The sequence below is a fragment of the Vidua chalybeata genome, chromosome 2 (assembly GCF_026979565.1).
Source record: "Vidua chalybeata isolate OUT-0048 chromosome 2, bVidCha1 merged haplotype, whole genome shotgun sequence".
In the NCBI taxonomy this organism is placed as follows: Eukaryota; Metazoa; Chordata; class Aves; order Passeriformes; family Viduidae; genus Vidua; species Vidua chalybeata.
In genome coordinates, this window is record NC_071531.1 from 95207358 (window position 1) to 95219591 (window position 12234).

General features: G+C 41.6%; 1 protein-coding gene across 3 annotated transcripts in view; it reads right to left on the bottom strand.

Moving 5' to 3' along the window:
* Positions 1–8947, bottom strand: part of DCLK1 (doublecortin like kinase 1) — a 237329-nt gene extending 228382 nt beyond the window's left edge. For all 3 annotated transcript variants that reach the window (XM_053934574.1, XM_053934575.1, XM_053934578.1), the window contains exons 1-2: positions 8732–8947; positions 5284–5672 (exon numbers count right to left, since the gene is read on the bottom strand). In XM_053934574.1, coding sequence (XP_053790549.1) covers positions 5284–5659 — 376 coding nt within the window. In that variant the 5' untranslated portion in view covers positions 5660–5672; positions 8732–8947. The remainder of the gene's footprint in view (positions 1–5283; positions 5673–8731) is intronic.
* Positions 8948–12234: the final 3287 nt, after the last annotated feature.

The window sequence follows — 12234 nt, forward strand, 5'->3', positions numbered from 1 at the left end:
AAATTCTGACTGTGCCTCACTACACAGAGCTGATTGCAAAAGGAAGATGACCTGAATCAAATAAATTACTGATACTTGATAGTTCCCAAATGTGTTAGTTAATAGAACAATAACCTACTTTAACTACATTGCTGGTGCCTTGTCTTCCTGCAGGGTCTGAAAAAAATGCAACAGTGTAAAAGAGATGGAGCATCTAAAGGAAATAAATCTGACCTACACATGTTCATCTCACAATCAGATGCACCAAAAACTTTAAATCAGATTTCCTCTAACCTTGGAAAGGACTTCTTTCATAAACTTACTTTCTCTCAGTTCAGACTAAAAAGTTATTTTTTTCTTGATCAAAAGCCAAATAAAAGAACTTCGTCTTCCTCTGCCCCTCAAATTTCTGCAGTCTTGTTACAAGTAAGATAGACACTGTACACACTTAGAAAAAAAGTCCACCAAGAATAATGTAAAGCACCTTGAATTTGAAACCACATGGACTTCCAAGGAGCTGTTAAGCAAGACACAAAGATGATGAACAGGCTAATGGATGAACAAAATAATCAAACAGTGCCAGAACAACCCTCTACTATTTTATGCAACAGGATCATTCAGCTGTTTGTTTATTAACAATATAAGGATTGCAGCCATTTCTGCCACAGGATTCAGTCCAAGTTTCCCTAAATTTGATAGCCCTGGATCAAGTCCATGGTAAATATCCAGTGTAAATTTAATCCTACAAACAAATGTCCACATAGATTCAGCTCTACAAACATTTAAACAGATACTTTACTATTATTATTTCGATAGCACATTACACATGCATATGAATCTTTCTAGCCCATCAATTCCCAGCTGCTGAGGTAGGCATGATCTAGAAGAAAGAAGCCATTAGCTCTTGAGAGCATCAGAGACCATGTCAATCAATTCCTACAGTCTGGCCTGGCTGGGCTCCTCACCAACAACCCTGAGTGGTTGGCAGAGCCAAGAAGGCAGCAGGAATACTGGGAAGGAGAGGGAGAAGCTGAGATATGAGAAATGAGGTGACAGTAGAAGTAGCAAGACCCGTATACAAAACAAGTCAGGAACACTTGCAGCCCATCCCTTCAGCAAGGAGATGCTGCCTTTTGAACCCTGCGCTGGCAGGCAGCTTCTCTGCTGCTCTGAGCACAAACTGCCTGCCTCCATCACGAGAGCCTTCCCAAGTCCTCATGTGACCCAGCATTTCCTCTGCCCCGCAGCGAGGTTCACATCTCCCAAGAGTTATTAGCTGGCTACAGCTATTACTGGATTTTAAAGTTGGCATATCTGCATCCTTTCAAACTGCTCCTTCAACAAGGTTTGCAGCTCTGAGGTATCCCTGAGAAGCATTCATTTTTCTTTTTCAGATTATTCCTTAAAACTCTTTTTGCCATTATGCCTACACAAAACATGCAGACAGAAGTCTTTAGAATCATTTGGCAGTGCACCCAGTATTGACATGTGACAAAATTGTTTCCCAGTATGCTCTCAGCCTTGTGGTCTGGGGCTTTCAGCTGGTCTTTGCCAGCTCTCAGTTGCAGGGTTAACTTTGTGGTAGGTATTGTAGAAACCTAAAACAATCGATTCCGATTCATACCCAAGACTCTGAGGTAATATTATAATAAAAATTAATGAGAAAGGGATGCATTTCTGGCTACAAATTGATTCTATGGTCTTTGTTCCACATAGCAGGACTCCAGAAGTAAAAACTGTAAATATTCCTTGTTTCAGAGTTACCTTGCAGTGTTTATTTTGGGGATAAGACCTCTCCACCTTCAGCTTTAAGGTTGATACAGTTTTGAAGAAGCAAAGTCCTTTCCTGAAACTTCCTTTACAGCTAAAAAATTTAGCCTTCAATAGTAACTTCATCTTTATTGTTTTTATATGCTTTTGATTGCATGTCATGCCTAGGAAATAAAGTCATGTCACATTCAGAATCCATTCTTTAAATGTAAGACGGTCCTAACATCAGGGCTGACAAAAAGAAGAACTTGAATCCTTTGCATTATTTCCTTCATGTAGGGTGACAGAAGTTAACAGATCATGTGAAACTTTTACAACAGTATGTGCCCCTTGTTATCAAATTCCAACAAATCTCATGTGCATAAGTCTTAAGAAAAACAAAACAAAAAGACAAGGGGCGGGGGGGCAAAAAAAACAAAAAAACAAAAACTAAAACAAAAAACCAAAATCAATCAAACCAAAAACCCACAAAACCCCACACCCAGGGATGTCATTACTTTCAAATAAAGAGAAAATGTGTCCATGCATCTCAAAATAATCTACATCACCAGCACACAGCCATGCCAGCTTTGAGCTGTATGCAGAATGAAACTATATATAACTGAAGCAAAACAGCTCTTCTACAACTTTTTTCCTTTGGGACTATCTTTCATGCAGTTCTGTGTATTTAGCTCTGGGATGAAAGACAGCGGCTGCTGTCTCATTTCCCTCAAGAGCCTCTGTCTTTATGTATCACATGCAAAGGTAAGAGTACAGGAACTTCCTCACAGACATAAAGGCAAAACCCAATTCTAAAAATTAAGGCTTTATACATTTGCTTCACATTGAAATCACCAAATCAATGTCCCCCCAATCATGTAAATTCGTAACAGCCTCAATAAATTAATTAGTGAATTTACACAGGAAGGGAATAGTCCCACCATGAAGAAAGCAATGCTTCGTATTTGAGTAGTTGGAGCACAAATGTCATTTGGCAAGAGGCAAAAAATCAAGTGATTTTCCAGCTATTTAAACACAAAGCACAGCTTCAAGCTAATTAATGCTGTACCAGACGAGCCAAACTCTAATAAATTTGTATAGTAAAGAGTGTAAGGGGCTTATGCAAAAACCATCATTGAGCTAATAATATATCTACCCGTCCTCCACTGTGAAGTTCTGTGAGTGAAACAACCCACCCTGCAGTTTTATACAAATAAACAGAAACCCCTTTTCACATAGAATGAGGATGTAGCTCTCTTTTTCCACACAAAGACTGACTTCTGTAAATCCCACAGTCCTAATGGGACAAGAAAAAAAGACTGTCCTCCTTGAACGATACCAGGAAGGGAAGATGTATTCATTGAAAGGGTAAGGAAAAAAGTCCTACAGGATAAAAAGAAATCCCAAATGACTTCTTTAAAATAAACCTAGGCTCTTGCACTGTCATTCATTTTGACTGACTGATTAATAGCTGGTATTATTCTTCACTAGGATGCCAAAATAAACCAATCTTACAGGTTGCTGGATTTATTTTTTAATTCAGTTCTTTATTTTCAAAACTGGTTCTGACTGGCTGCAAAAGGACTGTGCAAATCAACTTTAACATCAATGAAACTTGCTTCTTGTTGATCATACCAATCAAATAAGCAAATGCACAAAGACTGCTTTTAAACAGATGTTGATTAATATTGGTCTTTCCTCCCAGAAATTGATTTTCTCTGGCAATTAAATACTGTCCTGACAAATATAGTTTCAACTGTGCCCTTAAATTGACAACATTGCTCCTAAGACCAGTTTCTTTTCATTTCACTACACCTCTGATCCTAACCTCCAAACCTATTACTTAGACAGACAATCTCACTCCTTCAATTTTCTTTCTCAGGCATCTTCATGTTGCCCCCTACTTTCCTTTTTACACAAGGAAGATTATCAAGAATATCAGGTTCTCAATACTTAAAAAGCTCTCCTCTGCTATGACACAAACAGGAGACAACCAAATGGTGGCTGAACACCTGCTATGCAAAGCTGTGCTCCTCTTTCAGGAGCTACATTTGGCATTACCCTTTTATTCTTCTCTCTCCATTTTAGCCTTCTTCTGATCCTCTCATTACACCCTGTTACTGCAAGTTCTCTCACCTGATGCTAAAAATGAAAATCACATAGAAATTACAATCTCTGCTACAACTCTAAATGGGCTGTCTAATGGCTATCTATCCATTCTTTTCTGGTTTGTCCATGGCACACTGGGGCCAAGGGTAGGATGGAAGCAAAAATTGTTCTACCTTTATTTTCTTGGAACACAATCAAGCATCTGCATTTAAACTTCACAGGTAAGAAACACTCTCATTTATGGCCATGTGATAGTCAATGCCTTCATACTCTGTACATTCTGATGTTTTGCACTAGAAACCCACTGCAGTCCAGAAGCACTTCATATTGGAAAAGCTACTTTAGCTATTCATAAAACTTGTGAAAAGTACTATTAATTTTTTAAGTTTAATATTCAAATTGATTAATGCTGACAGCTTCTTTTGGCAATAGAACTATCACTGAAGGAGTGATAAATTTGTTCTCAATGGGCAAATTAATGACTGGCATGTCTGACATTTGACAGTGACCAAGAATTGTCACTTCTGACCAAATCACTGGTGATGATTTATACTGCAGGTACACAAGCCTTCTTTAACAGACAACCTAAGATCTCTACAGCTACCTGAAAGGAGGTTGTAGCAAGGTGAGTGTTGGTCCTCTCCTCAAAAGTAACAAACAATAAGATAAGAGGAAGGGCCTCAAGTAGTGCCAGAGCAGGATTAGATTGGGTATTAGGAAAAATTTCTTCATGGAAAGGGCTGTCAAGCACTGGAACAGGCCATCTCTGTAGGTTTTTAAGATGTGCAGATGTGACAATTAGGGACATGATTTAGTGGTGGCCTTAGCAGGTCTCGGTTAATGGTTGGACTCAATGATGTAAGAGGTCATTTTCAACCTTACCAATTCTATGACTGGGAAAAAGGGATACACTACAGAGGAAAAAAGTTTACCATCTACCCCAGCTACAATATTTTAACTTTTAACAGATTGCCAACATTTTTGCCATTCAATGATAGGCTAGTATTTTACTTAAGACATATTTACCTGTAGAGAAGAGGTAGAGCTCTTCACTAGGCTTCAGAGACTTAAAAAAACAAAAACATCTGAACTGAATTTCACATAGGTTTCATTAGCACCACTGAATTTTTAAAGTTTAACAAACTAAACTCTCATTGGTTTGACCTTACATCTTTATGAAAAGAAGGATTAGATGCAATCTTCAGGATCTAGGACTATCAACACTATGTTGAAAGGAAAAGGTTAGACAAGGTTCAACAAGAAGGAAATAAGTAGCAAGGCAACAATATTTCAAGGAGTCATTTAAGATATCCACAATTCTAGTCAGACCATTGAAAATTCTTCCTTTATCAATAAGAATACCATTACCTCTTTTTGAAAGACTTATAAAGATTAGACAAAGGCTGATTCAAATTTAACTTTACACCTCCAAATCTTACTGCTCACCTTCTACTAGCTGGTCCAAAGAGGAAATCTTCTTGGAGCCATCAATTGTGTAGATTGTTCTCACTCCCTGGGGCAGGTTCACATTGTCGGACAGAGTTCGGGTCAGGTCAGCCAGGAGAGCTTCGAAGGACCTAAACCGATCAGGGGAGATGGCATATACAATCCCTTTGAAATACCGGTCTCCATTACGATAGAAACGAACTTTCTTGGCTTTCTTCTCAGAGCTCAGGGTCTGCAGAGTACGGGTTCGGTAAAAGCTGCAGTGGGCACTGTGGGTAGGGCTGGGTAAACCATTCACCCGGGACCCTCTGCCATATCGCTGCGCTTTATCACGCTCATCAAAATGCTCCAACTCCATATCTCTCCCAAGGGACATCTTGAAGTTCAACCTAAGGAATGCACAAGAGGAGAGAAAAAGCTTAAGAAACTTAAGACGTTTTAAGGGAGCTCACTTTAAGACTTCCTGTTCTATACATCACTCTTACAGAGGACTACTTCCTAGGTTGAGAAAAAAGTTTGCATAAAACCATGCTACATTCACATGGGTCATTTTTCACATAAGCCTCTTGTCATGCCTTAAAAACTACATTTAAGTTAGACATCCTAGTAATGTCACTCATGAACCCAAATGCAAACAATAAGCAAACATTCTGTGAAGTGTTTGTTCAAATTCAGTATCTTGGAAAATTAGGTGACCAAGCTGACCTAATGGAAAAAAGGAATAAATGCATCAGCTTTCTACTTTTTCTCATGTTATATTCAGGTGCTACTTGAGTCTCATCTACCTTCTTGACTGTTTGCCCCCACTAAACTCTTGGCCCCAGCTGTGATCTCAAGAGGTGTTGTTTCAGAAAAGCTGCCAGTTGCCAACAACTAAGCAATTAAGAAATTTTCAGAGGAATAGATCTGGCAGGTGGGCAATGAGAATCAGGTATCACACACAGTGGGTCAATCCCAGTGTTAAAAACTACCTACATATTCCAACCATTGGTTCCCTTACAGCCTAAGCTTTGTAATAAATTATTTCAGTTGTCCTTGCACAAATGCTTTATACACTCTGAACCAACAGAAGTCCTCAAATGGCAATAAAATTAAAGAAAAAATATATTAGGAGACAGTGTTTTTCAATGAGCAAGCTACTTCAGAGCTCTATGTCTTCCAAGATATATTATTAATATCCTAAGCCTAATATTCAAAATTATTAAGGCCAACAGCTTCTTTTGCCATCACCAAAGGAATGATAAAACCAGTGACATTGAGCAAATAAGCAATCAGTGTCTCCCATGTTTGACTATAAGAAACACCCGTCAGCCCTGACCAAAACAATCCCAGTTGTTCAATTCAGTTTACATAAACAGTTCACATGTTCTGAAATAACATCAAGAAGGCAAATACTTCTGTTACTTTTTGACAACCAACACAAGACTAAATAATACAAAGTGCACATTAATCTTCACAAACAGAAGACACAAAGTACAAAAAAAAATAGAATAATCAAAAGATCATTTGGTTCAAAACATATTCATTTTAATTTAGGAGCCACCTAGCTTTGCAGTTGTCTGCACAATAATAAAGGACTGAAAGTTTATTTATAGCACAGATACATAGACCTAATTTAGAAGTGGCCGCTCTCATTGATTTCCAATAAAAAGACAAAAACCAGCAAGCACTAGCTTTGTTTCAACCACTCATAATGATGTGACCATTAAAAAAAAAAGATGCATTCAAACCAGCTCCAGAACAGAGGGAGGAAATAGAGAAAAACTTACATATGCTCTTTGGCTTGCAGAAGTTTGTATTAAACCAATGATTATACAGCTGGACCCTGATGCTGCAAAGCTGTAGGTGATGTGCTCAGCAACTTCTCAGAGCAGTCCAGGTGCTGGACTAGCACAAGCACCTAAGGCAAATGTAGGGCCCTAGTGGAAATTATTTACCCTACTTTGGTTACAGCTCACAACTGACTTTGTTACACCAACACAGGATCATATGCTTATGTATAAATGCAGGATTTATACTTGTAAATCCTTCAGAAGTACCTACACATAGTACAGTGTATGTGTTTTCCTATGTATATTAAAAAAGACTAATCTCTGCTTTTCACATGCACACTACATCCCATTTCAGAGAAATTAACAAGAACATTTGCTGTGGCATTTCACTCTATATGTTAAATGCAAAATACAGCTTAGTGGCCACATTTTAGGATTGAGAACACACCACCACTGCTTGACAAATAATTTTGTCAGTTATTTTAATTCACATCCAATTCCAGTGAGAACCTGTTATTCAGATTTAAACAATCCCAGAATGCACGATTCAGAAACTGTATCTCTGAAGCAATTCCCGTGCCAAGAAAAATGGATTTTTCTTAGGTCTGCTGTTATCTTCGCTTAAACCATCTCTAATACACCCTCCCTCCACAAAAAAAAAGTTTAGACGAAGATATATTCTTTCAGCTTATTAATTCTGGATGAGGGGACAAGAAGAAGCTCAAGTCACTGTCCTTTCTTCCACACGTTTAGCTTTTATCAATAATGTCTGTAATTCCCAACTACGTCCTTAAAACCAAAATAGAGCTCCCCTTTAGCTCCACAGTCCTGGTATGTAGAGAAAAACGTGTCTAAACCACAAGGTCAGAGCAGACAAAGAAATCCTAAACAATTTGATCTGATGTTTCCGTTTGTGTGTATAAATATAGTCTTATACAGGCAGATACGGAAAAACGAACAGACACGCCCCTGAAAAACCACCATGCCAACACTTCACACCCTAACATCTGTTAAAGAATTATTTATAATACAGGTGTGGGTGAGCATTTCCATGAAAAAAACCACGCATGCTGGTTAAAAAAAAACCCACACCACGCCGCGATGTGACTGGGACCCAGCGCAGATCATACGGCGACTAAGCAGCAGGATTGACCACTAGTCACCGGGGGAGGGCGGCGGGTTTGGTGGGTTAACACGGATACATGCGGCAGCGGGTTCACGAAAAGATGGGGTTTATTCTGCTGGGGTAGGGGAACCGTGTGTGAAACACGCCCATCGCTCCGGAGGTGGCACCAGGCACCTCAGCCCCCCGCGGGCTGCGCGGCGCGACCCGCAGGGTGCCCGAGCCGCGGGGTGCCCGGGGCAGCGCCGCGCCCGCTCCCCGGGGCCCGACCGCGCTCCCGCAGCCCGGCACTCGCTCCGCACCCGCGGAGCCGCCCGCAGCGGCCGGCGGAGGCCGCCGCCCCGCACAATGGGCACAGGTGCATCTCTCCGCTCCGCGCCGCGCCCGGCGACCGCGCCCCGGCGGCCCCGCACGCCGCAGCCCCCGCGCAGGACAGGGCAGGGCAGGACAGGGTAGGGTACGGTAGGGTAGGGTAGGGTAGGGTAGGGTAGGGTAGGGTAGGGTAGGGTAGGGTAGGCACAGCCCCGGCCCCGGCCCCGGCCCCGGCGCTTACCTGTTCTCCGCAGCCTGGCGGGCACCTCCTCACTCAGACCTGCCGGCCGGGCGCGGAGGGAAGGCGGCGGCTCGGAATGGGAAGAGGCCAAAGAGCGGCGGGTCCCGCCCTCCCCCCGCGACCACCCGGCTGTAGGCGCAGTAGTTGCCGCAGAAAGCGGCTCTGCTGCCTTTGTTACGCCTCCCCTGGCTGTAGCGCGCTGCTGGGGAGCCCGGGCTGCAGCTGCTTCGCCTTTCTTCTGCTGCTGCCGGTTGCAGTGATTTGCATTAGCCCGGCCCTCATTGAAATGCGGCTCTTCACACCAGCCTCTCCCAGGCGCTCTCCAGAGGGCGGCGCCGCCGCCGCTGCTGTCTCCCCCTCTCTCCCTCCCGTTGCGGGCCCGCTCTTCCATCGGCGCTGCGGGAATGCCGCCGCTGGAGCCGCTCCGGGCAGCGCGCCCTGCCCGCGCCGCGCCGGCTGCCAGCCCAGCCCTGCCGGGACCGTCGGGCACCATCCCTGGGGTGGGCTCTCCCCGGGCCACATCCCGGCCGCACCACGGGTCGCTGCCCGCCCGGCGCCTCCCTACTCCCCGGGCAGCCCCGCCCGGGAAGACGTGCCCGGTCCGGAGCTGCCTGTGCCCGGGGCAGAGCTGTGCCTGGCGAGGGGGGCATCTGGCCCGAGTCCGAAAAATGCCTTGGGAAGTCATTTTAGCAAATGTGTATGTTGGCATTTCCAGGAGGTTCGCCTGGGCGCGAAGTACTGAAATCCCACCGAGTCCTCAAACCCCCGCGACACGGATTGGGTGCTGAAGGTGGATTGATATGGAATTTAGGTATTAAAAGCAGGAGCCATGCTTATTCATACCATTCGCTTAGTTACAGCTGATTTTCGAGGAGACTAACTTCCATAGATGGTACAGTTTTTAGGCTGAAATTTCTCAGAACGTGTTTGGCCAAAGGCATCTTGGGTTTCATCTGAGTCACTCAACACCATGAGGTCTTGGAGCATGTTTGCTAAGTCAACCTCCATACAAAAATTCAGCCGTACTTGATGCTTTCTCCTCGTAGGCTTGTTATTCTTCACTTTAATGTAAAAATTTAAGTGGTGAGATCCTTCTTGAGATGAAGGATCTGGTTTGCTCCCCTTTGTGCAACAAAGACTTCAGCTCTCTTTGCTTCTCAGGTAAACAGCCTATGGTCCAGGGGGACATAGAAAGGAAGAAAATACAATCTGTCCCTTCTGTTGGAGCTGCTCCACTCTGAAAGAATTAAAAATGCATTAGATCAGAGAGAGGGAATTAGTCTGTAACCTCGTGGTTATGGCACTCATTTGGGAAGGACAAAAGATGGCTTTGTGTGTCTGTATTATGGACAATTTATGTATGTTATATCCATAAATCCAGAGACAATCAGTGGAGCAGGGACTTAAGCCCAGGGTGCCCTGCTCCCTTTGATAGACCTTTAATCAGAATAGAGGCTCCTGTTTAATCTCTCTGAAGGCAAACCAAGCCTTCCATCTACAAAAAATGTAAGAGGCTCAAAAGAAGAAGGGGATGGAGCACTCCCTTTCTTTTCTTTTCCCCTAGAGAAGTCCACATGTAGGCTCTCAGGAGACAGGAGATTCCCCAAAGGAGAAAAATGAATTGTTGCCTTGTCTTCATCATCCTGGAGGAGTTTTTTAATCACTAAAGAACAGAGGAGACAGGAGTCTTCTGGATATACATTTTCCCCTAGTTTTTGAAAGGGAAATGAGCACCTAAAACCTTCAGAAAAACCTCTGCTCAAAGGACTAATAGTATTAAAATACCTGAACATCAAAAAGAGTCAGAATTCAGTGTACAATTGTGTCCTCAGCACACTCTTACCACCAACCTTAGTTTGTGGATCTTGTTCTAAAGCACTTTAGTCTTCCCCTATGGACAATGAGGTGCAGAGTCACTTTACTATAAAGACTGTTGTTTTTCAGGTGCAAGTTCCTAAAAAATGAGCATGTCCACATTGAGTATTTCATCAGCTTTTTAGTCTGTTTGGTTTGAAAATGTTCTGGTCTGTGCGTAGACAAAACAGATACCAGTGATATTGGTAACTTTGGTATAATCGAGAGGAGAATGGAAACTAATATTAAAAGAATTCTGGTTGTCTTATAACAAAACTTTATTCTTTAAACCACTTCTTTTGTAGGTCAACAATGAAATAAAATATTCATGGCAGTCTTAAATTATGAGAAAAAGCAGGCAATCACAAAGATTAGAGATGGGAGATACCATTGTGGTCCTGAAAAAGGAGTGTTCTTTAACATTCTTTAGTGCTATTTTGTTCAGTTCATTTAAAATATCTCAATTAAATGTCTTGGGGCTTCTGCTCCCCAAAAGGAAACATCCCTTTAAAGTTGAATTTAAAGTTGAATTCCTCCAATGAAAATGATTTTTTTTCTGATGATCAGGTTAGTGGAAGTTTCTTATGTTTCAACTCATTACTTTAGTTATAGTGCCCTGTATTCATGTACATAATTTATTTCTCCCATTGGTGTTTACATCTCTCTGACATGTATTATTAACATCTAGCCTAAGTGTTCAAAATATTTCACAGATGTTCAAGAAAGACCTTCACTCTGACTATATCAAAGAAGGTCAAAAGAAAAGAATACAGTATAAATTAAGGCAAGAGTATAAACCCAGTAGGAAAATATCTTTTAAAATATGTTGTTTTGTTCATTTGAAGTTTTGTGTCTAACATAAAGACACAACACAATAGTGTAGTCTGTTTGTCAAGCATTCTTACCATGCTTTTATTTTTAAAGCACTTTAAAATATGCTCTACCTTTTTTCTTGTGTTTGTTCTCTATTTGAATTAAAACAATGCAACTCCAAATAAAAACAAAACCTGAATAAAACATTTCAACAGCTATAGAATCATCCTGTTAACAAAGTATACTGTTTTCCCTAATAGAAAATTGTCTTTCCTTGTTGGACAGACTTTGAAATATTGTGTATTTCTAAGACCCTGTCAATGCATCTTTATAAACTACAGTACAGTCATTTCACTTTGTATAAAGTAAGTAACTTTGACTTATCATCTCCATTGATCAAGTTTTTCAGATTTAAGAGTCTTCCAACAATTTCAGCTTTTCTGAACATTTGTAATTTTTGAGCACCTTTGTCAAAGTAGAATCAGATGCAGTTATGTCACTGCCCAACACTCCTGTATCTTGAAGGCTGTACAGAACATTGTTCTGGGAGCTTCTCTTTAGTTGGCTAACCACTGTGACCCCTAATTCCTTTTCAGAGTCACCGCTTTCCAGGACACAGTCTCTGGTCTTCTAAACGTGACCTACATTCTTTGTTCCTGCTGAATGACCTTGCATTCAGCTGTCTCAAAAAGCACGTTCAAATGATCCTGGCTCACTAAAGGATGTCAATTTCCCTATGGAAAAACTGTTTTTTCTTTGCATTATTTAGTGCTTTGTGCATTTCATGTCATCTGAAAATTTTACCATTAATGTTCTTAAATATTTCTTCAGATCCC